The sequence below is a fragment of the Oenanthe melanoleuca genome, chromosome 2 (genome assembly GCF_029582105.1).
Source record: "Oenanthe melanoleuca isolate GR-GAL-2019-014 chromosome 2, OMel1.0, whole genome shotgun sequence".
NCBI lineage: Eukaryota > Metazoa > Chordata > Aves > Passeriformes > Muscicapidae > Oenanthe > Oenanthe melanoleuca.
Genome location: NC_079335.1, coordinates 101622533 through 101639581, shown reverse-complemented (window position 1 = coordinate 101639581; position 17049 = coordinate 101622533). Strand labels below are relative to the sequence as shown.

The 17049-nt window shown below is 38.4% G+C and overlaps 1 protein-coding gene across 1 annotated transcript in view; it reads left to right on the top strand.

Moving 5' to 3' along the window:
• DCLK3 (doublecortin like kinase 3) overlaps positions 1 to 12519 on the top strand; it is a 63907-nt gene extending 51388 nt beyond the window's left edge. The window contains exons 5-7 of the mRNA XM_056483168.1: positions 3518 to 3650; positions 4571 to 4738; positions 5621 to 12519. Coding sequence (XP_056339143.1) covers positions 3518 to 3650; positions 4571 to 4738; positions 5621 to 5817 — 498 coding nt within the window. The 3' untranslated portion in view covers positions 5818 to 12519. The remainder of the gene's footprint in view (positions 1 to 3517; positions 3651 to 4570; positions 4739 to 5620) is intronic.
• The last annotated feature ends 4530 nt before the right edge of the window (positions 12520 to 17049 follow it).

Sequence of the window (17049 nt, the reverse complement as noted above, 5' to 3'; positions counted from 1 at the left end):
TTCTAAAAATGTATATAAATCTTTCAGTATTTTTTGTCTTAGTACAGTAGCATGCAGGGTAATTGAAATTCCATGTGACATTCTTTTCTTATATAATTAAAACAATATAATATGAAAATACATTCATGCTCATGTTTTCATATTGCATATAAAACTGAGCATTTCAATTGTGAATTTTTGTAATATCTTGCCACTATTACCCCTATTGTTAGAATATAAATTCTATAGATAGATGTTGTTCTATAAAGCAAGTGATGCTTTTATAATTTTTTTTGTCGTTTTTGTCAGTTTGTGTCCATGGCGCATGATGGCAAAAGATTGTCACATAGTTTTCCTAATATAATAGAGAAAATGGCTGTGATATTTTAGCTTCTTCTGGCAGAAGTTTTGACTGCATGGTTGTAGTTAACTTTATTTTCAGTTTCATACTGAAAAATATTTTTTCATGGAGGGTCAGAACCACCCCCCCCGCCCTCCCCCCAAAATATTTTACTTAATGGAGAGTACACAGGGGCACTGCTGATTCACAGACAACTTCTTGTTCCCCAGGAGCCCCAGCTCCTTCTCTGCAGAGCTACTTTCTACCTGGTCAGCCCCTAGCCTGTACTGATGCATGGGTTATTCCTTCCCAGGTTTTGAACCTTGCACTTGTCTGTTAAATTTCAAAAGGTTCTGTCTTGCCTGTCTCTCAGGTCTGTTGAGATCCTTCTAAAGGGCCATATAGTGTTCTGGGCCATCAGTCACTCCTCCCAGTGTTGTGCATTTTTTATAAAGAAGGTGAAAAGGGATTAGCAGGCTTTACTGTATTATTTTTTAATGCAATACTTTTTGTTTCCTATTAAAAGAAAAAACCCCACCAAAAAGTCCAAACCCATTTTGATTAATGATGATTAATGGATATTAGTCAATTGTAATGTATAAGAGCAAATTTTGTCACATTTGTGCTTTTATTATTTGGTAATAGAGACCATCCTGAATTTTTTGCTTTCTTAAGTGATGTCTGATGGCAAAGTATGAGTTGTTAAAGCACGGAGTCTATCTGTCACATTATATTCCGGTTTGTCCATTCAAAACTAAGTCCCGGTTTACTTGGCTTTTTTGTAGACAGTTTAGCTAGTGATCTGTTCCCCATAGTTCCAGGGACAAACAATTTTTCATGTAAAGGAAATTAATGAATTTTTTTACCTCTCAAAGAATACTTGAGTGTCAGTCATTAGTATTAAGCATACTGATTTATTTAATTATACTGCTGCATTGTTCATGACTTGGCCTTTGAATATGGAATCCTAGAATGATTTGGGTTGGAAGGGACAATTAAAGGTCATCTGGCGCAAACCCTTGTAATGAGCAGGAGCATCTCAACTAGACCAGGCTGCTCAGAGACCTGTCCAATCTGACTTTGAATGTTCCCAGGGACAGAGTATCCACTACCTCTGTGAGCAACCGGTGTTTTGCTACCCTCATCATAAAACATTTCTTTTTATTATCTAGTCTCAATCTACTCTCCTTCAGTTTAAAGTTATTGTTCCTTGTCCTGTTGCTGCAGGCCCTGCTAAAAAGCCTGTCCCCATCTTGCTTTTAAGACCCCTTTAATTATTGAAAGGCCACAATAAGGTCTGTCTGGAACCTTCTTTTCTTCAAGCTGAACAACCACAATTCTCCCAGCCTTTCCTCTCAGGAGAGGTGCTCCATCCCTCTTTCCTGGCCCGTCTTTGGACTCGTTCCAACAGGTCCATGTCCTTCCTGTGCTGGGATCCCCAGAGCTTGATGCAGCACTGCAGGTGGGCTCTCACCAGAGCAGAGCAGAGGGGCAGAATCACCTCCCTTGCCTGGCTGGCCACACTGCTTTGGATGCAGCCCAGGATATGGTTTGCTTTCTGCAATGCAGAATGCTGCAAATCACATTGCTGGCTCTTTCCAGTTTTTCATCCACCAGCTACCCCAAATTGCTCTTCACAGGGCTGCTCTCAGTCCATAAGCCAGTCTATTGATACCGGGGGTTGCCCCAGCTTAGATATAGGACCCTGCACTTTTCCTTGTTGAACCTCATGAAGCTCAACCTTTTAGAACTAGTTCAGCTGCCTCTGGATGACATCCTGTCCTTCAGACATGTCAAACTCATCACTTATCCTGGTGTTGCCTGCCAGCTTGCTGAGGGTCTGCTCAATCCCACTGTCATTAACATATTTCATTTCTTAAAATAACCCTTCATTAACTGCATTATAAAGTAATGCTAAAGACCCCTGCATACAGAATTAGAAATGGAGAAAGTATTTTGACTATTTTCCTGGTGGATGTAGGAGATGAGAACTGCTGAAAAGGCCAAATTAGGAGGTCATTCTGCACGGACTTATTTCTACAATTCTTGCTGTGTGGTGACCATTACTAATCTAGTGTCAGGGCAGCAGGTCAAGTTGCAGAGTAATTTAGAGAGAACATAAAGGTTTTGTTGTTTTTTATTTTGTTGTTAGACCACTGTGATGGAGACACACTTTCTATGTGTCTTGGTTTTAGCTGGTACAGTGCTGTGCTTTGGATTTAGTATGAAAACAACCTTGATAGCACAGTGATGTTTTGGTTGTTGCTGAGCACTGCTTAACCTAAGTCAAGGAATTCTCAGTGTCCCATGATCTGCCAGGTAGCAGGTGTACCAAAAGCTGGGAGAGAGCATGGCCAGGGCAGCTGACCCAAAAGGATATTCCATGCCATGGAACATTATGCTTAGTAAATAGACTGAGGAGAGTTGGCCAGGAGTTGCTGATGTGTAGTGGGGAATGATCTGGGCTGGATTGGGGGGCAGTGGGCAGTGAGCAATTGTATTGTGCAGTGCTTGTTTTTCTTAGGTTTTATTCCTTTCTCTTGCTCTCGTTCTCTCTCCCCATCCCCCTTCTCATTATGTTTACCATTCCTACTATTGTTATTATTACTGTACTTTTAATTCAATTATTAAATTGTTCTTATCTCAACACACTGTTTTTTTGGATTCTCCTTCCCATTCCACTGTGGGCAGATGGGTGATGAGTGGCTGAGCAGTTGTGTGGTATTTAGTTGCTATCTGGGGCTAAAACACAAAGATAAAGTCAGTAGTTTACCTGGGCTCATTGCATTCAAGCATAAAGACATTCACAGCATTCCTCTTTGCTTTTCCAGAAAAAAGAACAGTTTATTTTCTCAAGAGGAAATAGTAATATTTAATTGACTCTTGGTTATTTTTTGTGTTCCTTCTATTAATTTCTTTGCCAGAGTTTGTAGAGCAATTTTTTTTTCTTTCCATAATTGCTTATCCTCTTAAATAAATGCACTTTTAGTGTGTGGGGGAAAAGAACCATGCTCTAAGGACTATTTCCATTATTAATACTATTATTAGAACTCCCTCCTGTTTAATTTTCTGCTTCCTTTATATTTTGCTGTTTTAAAATACATCTGGACTAAACATACATATATATATATATATATATATATATATATATATATATATGTATAAAAATAGTTTTTGTTGTTGTTTGTTTGGATATAGGTTCAGCACAATGCAGATAAATCTACTACACTGAAATTGGCAGATTTTGGCCTTGCTAAGCAGGTTACAAAACCTATATTTACTGTCTGTGGAACACCAACATATGTTGCACCTGAAATACTTGCTGAGAAGGGTAAGTATATATATTTTTAATTTTTCCTAAACCTTTCAATTATGCTGAACTTTCTAATAATGGAAATAGTCCAGAACGTTTCAACCTACTGAAATATCTTTTCAGGGTAGGAGGTTGGCTAGCAGTGTAATTTGGGAAAGGAAACCTCCTAGTTTTTAACAAACACAAGCATGACATCAGTTATATTTGCATTATTAGTGTCTGTGCTAATATATCACTGACTTCCAAGCAGATAAGCCCTAAAATATCATAGATAATAATAGCTGAAGGGGGGAAATGACCAAAAGTTCATGTTGCAACCTAAAATAGCCAGCCCCATTTCATTACTGTAATCCAAACAACTTTCCATAGCCCCTGATGATGCAAAGTCATTATGAACATGTATGTTAAATTTATGTAACAATTCAAAACATGTTTCATATCACAAGGAATTTTGAAGATTTCATCTCAAAAAAAGATTCAGACCTGGAAAGAAGTCAGTTTTGTTGGTGACTCAAGCAAATCTATTTATGGTTTTTGTTCTGTGGAACGAACTGGGTTGCACATCTCCAGTTATATCCAATTTCAATGAAAACTTGGCACTCTTAGTTCTTTTGTGAAGAGAATCTGAGGATGGCTATTTTAGAAATATGTGCTCTATTTACTCAATTAGGCTCCAGTTGACACTGGCTTTGTGAGACAGTGTTTGTGAAACATGTTGTGGAAAAGACAGACTCTCTGAGAGCTGTAGCTAATAACGGGCAGCTTGTAAGTGTGGTGTACCAGCCACTCATTCTTTTGCTTGCCTCATCTTTTTGAGGAACTGAGCAGAGATTCTGTGTTTCTTTTTCATTCTATTTCCAAGAAACAATGTGAAATTCTCTCACATTTGTGAGTTTTCTTTCTAAACTAAGACTTACAGTTTGTCCCTTCTTCCTTAGGCTATGGCCTCGAAGTAGACATGTGGGCAGCTGGTGTGATCCTTTACATCCTGCTCTGTGGTTTCCCCCCTTTCCGCAGTCAGGACCGTGATCAAGAGGAGCTGTTTCAGATCATACAGCTGGGTCACTACGAGTTCCTATCCCCTTACTGGGACAATATTTCTGCAGGTAAGATTCTGCACTTACAGCAGATCTGAGAAGTGGCAGTCTTCTTCCCTGAAGTGGGAAAAACTCTTTCTTCAAGGCAGTGAATTTGATCAACTTGTGTGAATCTTTAATGCTTTAAATATAAATTTAGTCCTCTGGTACTATTGATGGCTATGTTTCTGCATATTAGTTCTGAATGCTTTAATGGAGTCATCAATTCTTCCCTTTCTAAGCAAAAGCAAGGATTGTCCTCATATTATTTATGTGTCTCTGCAGAAAAAGGTGTCAAAATAATCTCAAGGGTTTTGTTAGATTGTAAAGATGTTTTAAAAAATCTCAAAAGATGGGGTCTGCATGTAGTAGTTTTTTCTTTCTCACAGGCTAGTACAGTGTCTTTTGTGCACTCTTCAAAATCAGAAACCCTAAAACTCCTTTATTCCCTGTACAGTCTTTTAAAGAAGATGTTCCACAACATTTTACAACATTTATGCCTCTTAAGGAATGAGATACCCAGTGTTCATTCCTGTGAATGTGAACACTTAGCCTGATGCCTTCAGCACACTTGAGATTAAATTCCCTTCACTTTCTCCTCTGTTTCTGCATGACATCAGTCATGGAGATTTCATATTTTCTGACACTAACTCTAACTACAGTTTTCAGAATAGCTCCTGGGGATAGTTATAAAAACCATGATAAAACTCATGAAAAAAATAATGATGTTTTTGTGTGGGTATAACTGTCACCGTAACAGAATGGGTAAGGTTGGAAATGACCCTGGTGGGTGATGTTTCACCCTGCTCGAGCAGGGTCATTCTAGATCACATTCCAGAGGATTGCACGTCCTAGAGCACGTTGCACACCACTCTGCTTCACCCCTCTCTCCTTTGATTTCTTCCGTAATAGCAGCAAAAGACCTCATCACCAGGCTGTTGATAGTGGATCCCCAGAAGCGGTACACAGCATGTCAAGTACTTCAGCACCCCTGGATCAGAACAGCTGGGAAAACTAACAGCAGGAATTTGCAGAGGGAAGTGACAATAAATATTGAGCGCCATTTCCGGGCCCAGCGCCGAAAGGAAGTTGTTGATGAGGACACATGAAATCTTTCAAGCTCATTTTGTCTTCTTTTTATTGATCAACAAATCATTTATGTTTTCTTTTCTAAATGAATTGAGAATTTAATGTGTAGCTGTTGGTGGCTATTGCTATGCCTCTTTTTCTGATTCTGAGATTCTGAAGGACAGAAATCAAATTCACATCCACTTCCTCTTGGAAGTGTTGGCAGTCTCTCTGATGAAAGCAGTGGGGACTAGATAAATTTTTCTTTAAGTACTTTCCGTTAAGTACTTCTACATCATTTACGAATGTTTGCTTCTGTGACTGACACTAGTGGTGAGTCTTCTCTCATCCTTTTTTTATTATATCCTCCAGGAGTTTTGTGTTTGTAATGTTTTCAAAATAGCTGTCTGCATACACATCTTGCACTAATTCTTTAAACAGTCTTTTCACTAATTCCTTCTAGCCACTGAGTAGGAAGAATAAAAAGTAAATATATTCTTTAGCTGTAGGATATATTAAATAAGATGCCAAATACTGTATTTATTAAGCTGTGAGGGAATACAAATTCTTATTGACTAAATCTGATGTTTTGTGATATCTCCCTTGGCAACATCTTTCATTGGTTGTTCAGGGTAATAGATGGTACAATGTTCCTGTTACAAGAAGGTAGTCATGTGTACTATGGGGTGAAAGTAGACTAAAATCTAGCTTGGGGAGAAAAAACTTGTTGGCTGTGGAAAGGTCTCCCTGGGGAATCATCAGATGCTCTATTGCATGTGGTTTTTAGTAATTTTATTGGATGCAGTTTTAAAGAAATCCTGCAGGGGTAAAAATAAAGCCCAGAGAGGGGCCATGACCTAAAACAGCTTTTGAATCTGAGAATTTTTGATTAACTAATTAAATTCAAAAAGCACTTGAGTTTTCCATTTTATAATTCTTTGTTCTCAAGTTCCATGGGCTAGCAAATAATATTGATGTTAGAATATCAGTGCTGTTGGCAGTGAATACACAGCCTGTAGAAATGAAGGGGGGTATTTTACACTTGGAGAGCTGTTGCTCTGCCTATGCATTTCATAATGAGAAATGTCAGAAGCATTTCAGAATTAGTGGAACATTTTCACAGCTATATGAACCAGAATATTATTTTTGGTGACTGCTAATATTTTGTGTGAACTTGCTGAATAACCAAAAAGTGTAGGGTGCTGTCATCATGTTTCTGTTTCATCTTATGACTTTTGTGCAAAAATTATGTATAGAGATCACTTGACTCTTAAAGGAGAATTGCACTTTAAATTGAATTGGCTTATTTCTAATACTTGCTGGAATAAGACTTTTTGTGGAGTTCAATAATTGGTGAAACAAACCAATAAAATCTTTACTGTGTGCCCAAGTAGTAGCTATATGATATGTCATACTTCTGCTTTGGAGTCTGAGTCAGGAAAACTTTTCTCTTTCCTGAAAGCAAGAATGGATTTAAGTGCTTCCCTGAGTTAAGGCAACCTAACGTAACCCAATATTATAAAAGCATTACATCATATTTGAGTACTAGTAATAATATATACTCTGTTAATTTAAGTCTATTTTGGATAGGAAATTGTGGAAAAATAGCTTCTGATGGGCAATACTATATTTTGTAATTATCTTATTTTTAATATAGTTGTTTAGGAATAAAGTCTGAAGTGACAAAAAATATGTAATCAACAATGAATCTGAAAGTTTGGACATTGTGTAACAAGTTGCCTTTTTTACCTTTAAGTACCTGTCTGCAGCCTTATTCATAGTGCAGAAGATGGAGAATTTGCTTATAATGATTATAAGAATAGTTATTTTTTCAATGATTTTGTTTTTCTTTCGAGTTCTCTGTGTTCCAGACAGGCTAAACGTGGACTGTGCCAGGTGGTCACTGCATGGCACCTGTAAGTACAGATGCTGCTGTGGCAGTGCTGAGGCATGGGTTTGTGGCATGGACATGTGGCATTAGGCCCTTCTCCTTCAGGTTGGAGGCTGTAAAAGCTTCCAGGTGCTTCTCAGGGCTTTTACCTCTTTCTTTCTCTCCAACTTCATTATTCCTTCTTTTCTCTTATTGCTTCTTGCTCTGCCTCTGTGTTGACCGAGGTTGCCAAACATTGTGGTTTATGTTACTTGTAGCAATGAAAACCCATATGATTTTGGAGAGCTCAGTCTCAAGCTTTGCTTGCTGATGTTGAAAATAACATTAGGCAGGACTAAGACAAAAAAAGGTGAAAATCCCCTCTCATCTCCTATTGCCTTTTCTCAGGCTTTGCTTTTCCCTCGGTGTGACATTCCAATGCAGACCTGGTATTTATGCTCTGTAAGAGGGTTTCTAATATATGAACCATGTTCACACTCTGTGATTGAGGATTATCACTGTTCTTCCTGAGGTTTCCTGAGGTTTGTCTCGTTGGGTTCTGGAGTCATCTTCCCCTTAATGTTTTCATTTCTTGAATGGTTTCCTTCTCTACAGTAAGTCTGAGGAAGCTCAAAGCTGGGGGAGATTAGACTCAGATCAAATTCTTGCTGATTTGTTAGGAAGAAGAAATATCCCTTCTTGCTCTTCCTTAAGTCTTTATGGATTAGACTCTCATATGACTTTATATTCCACTGAAAATAAAACAAGTTATGGTGTCTTCATCTCTTTAATGCTGACATTAATCTGAATATCTCACCAAGAAAAACAACCTTCTCCCCAAGACCTAAGTGCAAATTATTGCAGACCTCAACAGGAAAGTTCCACTTCCAGAGAATTTGCTGGGTCTAAGGCAATAGAAGGCAAGAACCTGTTTGTTTACTGCAAGCTTTAGCAAATCAGCTGAGTAGGAATCCTTCCATGCTTCTTAAAAGCTATTGTTTGGTTCCTAACTCATAGTGGAGATCCTGATCAAGTTCTAGTTATTCCAGGGTTATTTCTTTACTATCAGATATTAACTATTCAAAAAATAGTCTCCTTTTAGAAACTAGAGGCTGTCCATTGTCTTTAATCATTGACTTGGCTCCTCTTTAGTTGGTTGCAGCTTTTAAGCATGCTTGCATAATTTCATGCCCTAAATGTAATTTTTCTTAGACTTGAAGTAAGCACAAAGATCCAAGCATATAGAATCGAGTCATCAATATTTCATTTTGTAGTGAAACGTACGTTAAAGACAGAGTTGCTTTTTTAGCTTTTCAGCTGCTTGAAGATAAAGTGGTCCCCAGATATCCCCTCCACTTGCCACTAAGGTCAACTTCTTCACTTTCCCATATGCTATTACATTTCATTGGTCCTAGACCTCACCTACATATTTTCTATCATCTGTCATCTGCCTACTCTCATTGGCCTCTTATCCCCTTGGATCACTCTCATTATTGAAATGTGGTGAAATCTTCACATAATAATATGTTTTTCTTCAGGAAATTCTGACCTTAGAAATGGGAATGAGCAAAATATTTTGGAAGTGAAACTGCAAAAACTGGTGCTTCATGCTGCATGGTGCATAACTGCCTGAAAGTGAACAATGGGAATTTGGTCATTGCTCATATATATAGTCTCTTAATATTTAAAAATGTGTGCCCAGGAGACTCATGATTGAAGGCAGTACAGCAGAGACTGTTACCTCTGAGACACAGACACTTTAACTTCTTTTATTCAGGGAATGTCTTAATCGAAGGCTGTTTAACAGCTGTGTGGAATAGCTGGATTCAAACACCATCAAATCTGCCACCTCACTACTGAGTGGAATTATAAGTGGATTTCCTATATCTCTGTTACTGTATTTTTGGCTGTAGAGTGATGGAGGGATAATGGGATGTTATTCCCTTGAGCTTAGGCTCTTGGGTTTTGGTCCTCTTGTTAAAGTGAACTTTCTGGAGTTGACTGCTTGCTTTTTGTCAAGTACCCAGATTTGGGGAGGTACACAGTCTGCTTGAAAATATAGTAAATTTGCTGTGCTTATAAAGCACTCTTCCCAAAGAAACATAAGTATCACTCGTAAATATTTTTCGTATAATTCCTTCTTTCACTTGGATTTCTTTTAATTTAAGCAATGTAAGGAAATTGCTTTTTATGTTTCTGGGCATGTGTTTTTCTGTCTTTTCTAAGTTCACAAGTAATACTTTACCATTGACATTCTTGCTTCTGAAAGGAATTATGGGCACTTTAACTGGGTTTACAGTGGATAATGACACTGTTTGTTCTCCAACATGGTTTATTTGTAACTAGGCTGAAGGTGTAATTTTCTAAGTTTAAATACATTGTAGACTTCAGCAGAAAACCTGTTATTCCTCCTCTGTATCTCCAATAAAGGTAAATTATACAGTAAATGTTATGTTTCAGTTCTTTCCAATAAATTAGGAAACAAATATGTGGCCAAGTATTTTGAATTTTTCTTTTTTTGTTTGTTTGTTTGGTTTTTTTCCTTCTGGTGATGGAAATGCTTGTTTTAAAAGGTTTGCAATTTCAGTGAGTATTGGGTGTACCTTCATATATGGGTAGCAGAACCTGTTCTAATGCTGCTAGTCCTTTGAATACTTACAGATGTGTTTTTCTTTGATGCTGCATGTAATCCCATTAAAACCAACAGAAATCTTTGCAGAACTGGAGCTGAGATTTATTCTACCACCATTTTTTTGACCTGTATTGTTTTAGTCATATATGGTGTGATGTTAGAGTGATCATTACAAGCAGACTTAGCTTCTCTTATGCGTAACGCACACAGGATTGATTTCTCCTATCATTAAATCTTTTTCTGTAAAATTCAAGTTTGTTTAGAAAAAGATGTGCTTTCTTTGTGGAAACAGGCATTCTATTTGAAGTTCAGTTGTTTGCCAAAAGTGGCTTTTCATATGAGACTCTTTCTTAGTAGCATGTGTATATTTCAGTTCTGTTATTAAAAATGGTATTTTCCCAGAGGCCTGCAGTATTGTCTGAAGCAGTGGAAATAAAATAGTGTCTAGGATATTGATGGTATTTTTGAGGAAGCTGCCTTCTCTGCATATGACCATGTGTGATAAAGTGGCTGCCAGTGAGAAAAGTTTGTTGCACATTGGTCCTTAAAGACATTGCAGCCTCCTCATTACTCTAAGAATAACTGTAAACTCTTTGGAATGACTTACTTTTATGATAATCACACATATTTATTGCACCCTTATTTTAACAATTTGTTTAAGGCAGCTAATTAAATCTGATTTAATGCTTTGCTGTTAGGAGTGGGATTCAGATGTGTTTCCTGTGTCAGAAGTTGAAGGCAGATGCCAGCAGTGCAAATGAATTTGTGTCAGAATAACAGTCAGACATTGAATTCTTTTTAAATTTTCTTTTTAAATTAGAACTGTTTTGACAAAGTAGCAATTGGAAAATCAGAAAAAGTGAAGCAAATAACCTTAAACTGTCATTGGAAATACATTTTGTTTTCCGGATTCAGAAAATGATATGTAGAACTGGAAGCATTTTAAAAACCAGAGAAATACAGGAATGATTCCCAGAGTGTTTCAGCTATTAAAACAGTAAGAATGTTTGGTGCAGTGAGAACATGAAGTACCTTGGTAGGGCTGAGCAGATGCTGCAACAGGAGCTGTGTGAGATTGCTAGATTGGATAAGGAGTGTAGGTCTGAAAAAGGGGTACTCCTTATAACCACTGGGAAAATGTATTGAATCATAAAAGGTTAGTCCTGCATTGTCATTGCTGTCTTTATAAAGCTTTCTAAATTTCAGTGACCACTAGGCCATAAGAAGATATTTCCCGTGAAGAATTGCAGCACAGAACATTTTAGATAATGTTTAACATAAAGGATTCCAGAAATGAAGATGATTTTCCTAGAAAACAGAAGTTCATGATTGTTAACCTGTATGGTAAGTTGTCAAGAAAACCTTATTGCTGGAGTTTCAAAAAGAGTATAATTTTGTGATCCTAAGCATTTGCAACTACCCAGCGTGCTATGTTGCGACTTTCAATGACATTGCACTTCTACAGCATAAAAACTTATTATTTAACAGCTCAGAAAAAACATTTCTGCCTAGTGTAAGGCTGGAACTAAATGGGTGGAATACATTTTATTAATTGCAGCTTGCCTGGAAACAGAATATTGTTCACATGGTGAGTGATGGATGAAAAATTTATTATTGACCAGTATTTCCAATGAAAGCATAAAATTGTTCTTGAAAATGGGAGCATGTTGGCTGTTTGGCTAAAAGCCAATATGTGTCCTGGTGAGGTGTTATTTCTTCAAATAAAGAGGGAGAGACATCATATTAAGTAGCTCCTTGTGATTTGAAACAAAAAAAAAAAAGATTCTGACAGAAAAAAGTGGGAAATAAAACTAGAGGAGGAAAAGCTGAAGGAAAACATACCTTTTTTTCCAAATGTTTTATTGTCTTAAGTAAATCAATGCTCTAGACAAATCTAACAGAGCTTTATCAGTGAAATAAAAAATCTTTCCTTTTGCTGGTGTGTAACATTCCTGTGGTGGTTCCCCAGTTAACTTAGCTGATTTCAAGCAGATACTATGGCAACCACTAGATTATCTCACCTGGATCATAATTTTCTAGTGATAGAACCGGAGAAGAATTTTAGGGAATTTTTTTTTTACATGCTTTCATAACTCACCCAGTTAATGTTCAAGGGACAGAAGTTAGAGCTGAATGTTAGAATGTGACAGTAATAAACTCCTCCTAACAGCTGAAACCTTACATATATTATTGGCTAATAATGGGTAATGTTATAAAATCAGAATTTCCAAAACCTCTGTTTAGGTACAGAGTTACCTGGGGAAAGGAAGCAGGATATATGAGGAAAACAAACAAGGATGTGCAGATAAATCCCTTAATGACTGGGAAAAACACTGCCAGTGTTACTACTTCTCCACACAGCAGAAAAAAACCCTAAGCTTATTCAAAATGCACTGGCAAAAATGGTGTCATAATGTCATTGCTTTAATGCATCAGTAATGGGGCTGCTATGAATTGTACTAGAAACTAAACAGCCTTTATCAGGAAGATACTTTGGATGTACTTTTGGACAGATCCTATACACAGGATTCTGGGAGATGGACAGACAAAGAATTCAGCAGCTTCATTCTGGCAAGGTAAATCATCAGGACTGACTGTTGTTCAATTTGTTTTCAATGTCAAATCGGCTGAAAGAGGAAAGGTAAAGATGGCACAGCTTTGTTTTTTAGTTGGAAACCTCCTTACTGGCAGGCTACAATGATTTGGATTCTGAGGATATATATATATATATATATATTTAATGCCAGTCCAAATTATATCTTGTGAGTTTGTTAAAGTTTTTAAGTTCACATTTGTGTACATATTGGCAACTTGAATAAGACAATTCTGTGTGAGCTGAAAAAACTACTTATTTGGTATATTAGTTAATATTCTTAGTTATTTTACCGATTGTCAGGTGTAGTCTTTTTTGGTGAAGTACATAACTTGTAAAACTGAATCTGTATTTAACCCACACATTCAGAGAAATTTAGGTTTTCAGGGTGCCACTTTATGTATACTTCTTTTAAAAGAGATCCTTTGTATTGCTGAGGTGTGTAGACATTTTCTGTTAATGTGAAAATTTCCTAGGTGTGTGTTAGCTGTTAATAATACCAGTGCTGCCTTTGGGCAGTCTCAAAGGTGTTCATGAACTTGAGCTCTTGTTTGTTTATTTATTAGGAGTGAGTGACTTAATGCCCTAGTGAATGGCATTCTTTAAAAGCACAAACAACCAGAATTCCTTTCTGGGAAGAATGCTGGAGAACAGGGTGCAGAACAACTGAGATCCAGAATTCACTCATGCTGACCTGATGCTGGTGTGGTTCTAGTGTGGGAAAAAGTCCTGGTGTGAGGTCTGGAGGTCAGGGACTGCTGCCATTCTGCACAAGCATGAGAGGCTTCGTGAGCACAGAGCAGCAGTGATGTTTAGTTAGAGCAAAGCCCTGACCAACATCCCTGTCCTCTCCTGCAGCTGTGGTCCCCAGTAGCTTTGAATCACAGTTCCCATCTGTCCTTCTTTTTGCCATGTCCAAATTTGAAGCCTTCATTACTAGGAATAGAGAGAATAACAGTGCAGGTACAGCACTTCATGTCTTCAATGCTCTTCACAAACATCAACTAATTAAGCCTCAGCAAGTCCTTATGAGGCAGATATTTATTCCAGCTAAGTGTTTGTGTCTGCAATCAAGAATACGCTAGGCTTAATCCTCCTGTCAATCAGCCTAATTTATTTAAATGTCTAATTGTGTAGATTCCCTCAAGTAAGTTCTGTTTAAGAAAGGTTAGCCTGGGGAAGAGAATTATGCGGGGAGAAAAACATTGCAAGAGGAAATCCTCAGCCAAGGAAAGGCAAGGACAACTGTCAGTGGTGGCTTTAAAAGCAGCTGGGGAGATGGGAGCTATTTTTTCATTGCTGAAAAGTATCTTCAAAGAGGCTTGAATAACCTAGCATTAAACCATCAGCCTGTGTAAATAGGTTGGTCTCAAAAGGAGAAATTCAAAGAGAAAATCCCTAGTAGTAGCAATGAGTAGTAGTATCAGGAGAGCGGTGAGGGACTGATGGAGGCCACTCTGGGCATGAGTTCTGAGTCTCTCATCTGCAATTTGTCTAGAGAATGACAGCTGCCCTCTGCATCTTGCAGGAGGCTGGCATTTTGAAATTAGATGATTTTTAGAGAGCCCTTCTGACCCAAATCATTCTATGATTCTAACACTTCTTACTGTGGTATTGAATGGTAGTTAGTGTCCAAGTGTGCTGCAGCCCAGGTTGCCATGGGGGTGTGGAGAAGGGGAAAAAGTTACAAATGGGAGACCTGAGCTGAGAAAGAGATGTTGTGCTGTGGTCTTCTGTGCTATGGTCTCCTCCAGATATTTTCTGTGGAACTTCAGGGGACTAGAAAGTGTTTTAGGAAGTCACGCTTCTATCTTTTTCCAAGGTGAGATTCCTGTGGCCTTCCTTATGGCCAGTGGCAAGCCTGATCTTTAAAAGCTTAAGGAAAAGGATCTTATATTTTTTTCAGTCATCAACAACAGCTTGTGTTGATCAAGGCTAGAGTGGGACTGCTGTCTGTGCTGGAGTAAATATTTCATGCTCCTTCACTGTCTGTACCTCATTACGGAGTCATGTGTAAGCTACAAACACTTTCCAGATTGGGTCTTTCCTCCTTCTTTGCATAAGTTTCATTCCTTTCTGTGTGGCTTCAAGCGCAAGCAAACCTTTATAGCTTGGGACATTGCTGCTGGAGAAATACTTCTGAGGACTGAGTTTTAGTGGTACTTTATATGAATATTTTAGCTACTTTTCTTACATGAGTGCTATGAGGTTTAAGAAGGAGGTCTACAAAGACTGTTTAAAATATCTTCTGTGGAGCAGCATCCAGAGGCCTTCTTTGTTGTGATAGGGATGTATAAATAGAGTCTAAAGAGCAGCTTAGAAACAAACAAAAAAATCCAATGCCATTCTTTAAGATTTCACTACTGAAAGCAATCTTTGTAGAAATCCACAGTGAAAGTAAACAGTAGACAATTTTTTTTCAGTTGCTGCAAAGAAACCATCTTCTTGCCTGCATCCCTTTCTACAATCTGCAAACAGCTTTGAAAAATAGATATGGCTTTAGTTTCAAGCTGACAAGGAATGCAACATGAAATTAATTTCAGACAGAAAAAAAAGAATTGAAAAAGGATGTCTACAAGAGGACATGACTCAGGAAGCTGTATTAACTGGTGAAAAATGTTGCTTTGCATATTGAAACATCAAGAACCTTTAGGTCAAAATAAAATCCAATAATGTTACTATGTTTTAAATACAGATGTTCCTTTCGTGTTCACCCATTTCTTATGAACAAAGGAAGGGTGGTTTGAAACAAAAATAACTGAATATATTTCCAAAGAGCTTTAAGCATAAAACAGGTAATTTAGATGATTTTCATCAAACACCTGCTAAACCTTGGAAAAAAAGTATGTACACAGGTAGTATTACTCTAGGTTTCTAATTAGCATGGACTTCAATTTTCAGTGTCTCTCAATAAAATTGGGCCCTTGCAATTTTAGGAAATGAAAGTGACACTACATTTTGTTACACAACATGTAGCAAAACATGTTCATGCACGTGCACATATCTCATTTTTTCCACTGATGCTGAATTGTCCCATAAACTATACTGCTTGCAGAACAAAAAACTTGAGTTTTCTATTAACCAAAATGATAAAGGTTTACAGTGCTGTGGTGTCTTGAAGTGACTCTTGAAGTGAAGAGCCTTTTTGGTAATTCTGTCTTTGCTAAAGCAGCTTTGATATTTTAGCAAGAAAACACCTCTCGTGGTGTGGTTGTATTTAGGCAAAGTGACATCTAGAAGATAAAGAGAACAAGTTTATGCTGGATATATTCATCTCACATGTGTAGTATTTGTCATATCTATGGCTGCGTGTCCTGCCAGCTAGTCTGTCTGCAGATGACAGGAAGTGCTCTTCCTAAACTTGTAAGGAAAATGAAAGTGGAAAGAACAGGAAGGCAAAAAGAAATCAGAGGAAGAAGAGAGGTAAAGGATTGTCTTAGCTAGCAGGAGGTATTTGCCATGGTTCACATGACCTATGAGCTAAAAATGACCGTGGATGACCTGATCCTTCACATCAGGCTGTGCTGCCAGGCTGGGCCCACAGGTGTTTGGTGTAGGCTGCTCACTCCCAAATAAACCATGTCTGACCCTTGCCTCCTTCATGCTCAGGTTATGAGCTCTTTTTATTTGTTAATGCTTCAGTGTCCTGGTTTGAAGGACAGGTGTCTGCCAATAAAGGCAGAAGCTCCTTTTTGAAATAGAGAATTTAATTTCGCTCCCTCCCAAGTGTTATAATTGTTTGAATCAGGAACTCTAAGGCAGAGATAAGGGGGTAGGAATAGCAGCTCTTTACTAATATATCTAACCGTACAAGCAGAAACAACAGCAGTTGTTAAAATTACCAACAAAGTTCCAGTCCTTTCTCTAGCCGCAGACAAACTGCCTGTGTCTGTTCCCGGTGGTGTAACACGTGGCAGGGCCCGCACAGCTGCGGAGAGCAGGCGGGAGCGGAGGGGCGGGGGCGGCAGCGGCCGCGCTGTGTCGCAGGTGAGAGCAGGGTGGAGGAACAGCTCCCCGCTCAGCGTTTGTGTCCCGGTGATTAGCTGTGTCCGCAGAGGCAGGAGGCTGGAGCGGGGGCGATGCAGGGCAGTTGACCGCAGAGCTTCCGGCTCCCCTGTGTTCCTACTGCGTGCACTGCAGACGGGGGCGGGGGGGGAGGGGATCCTCCTCCTTGCTCG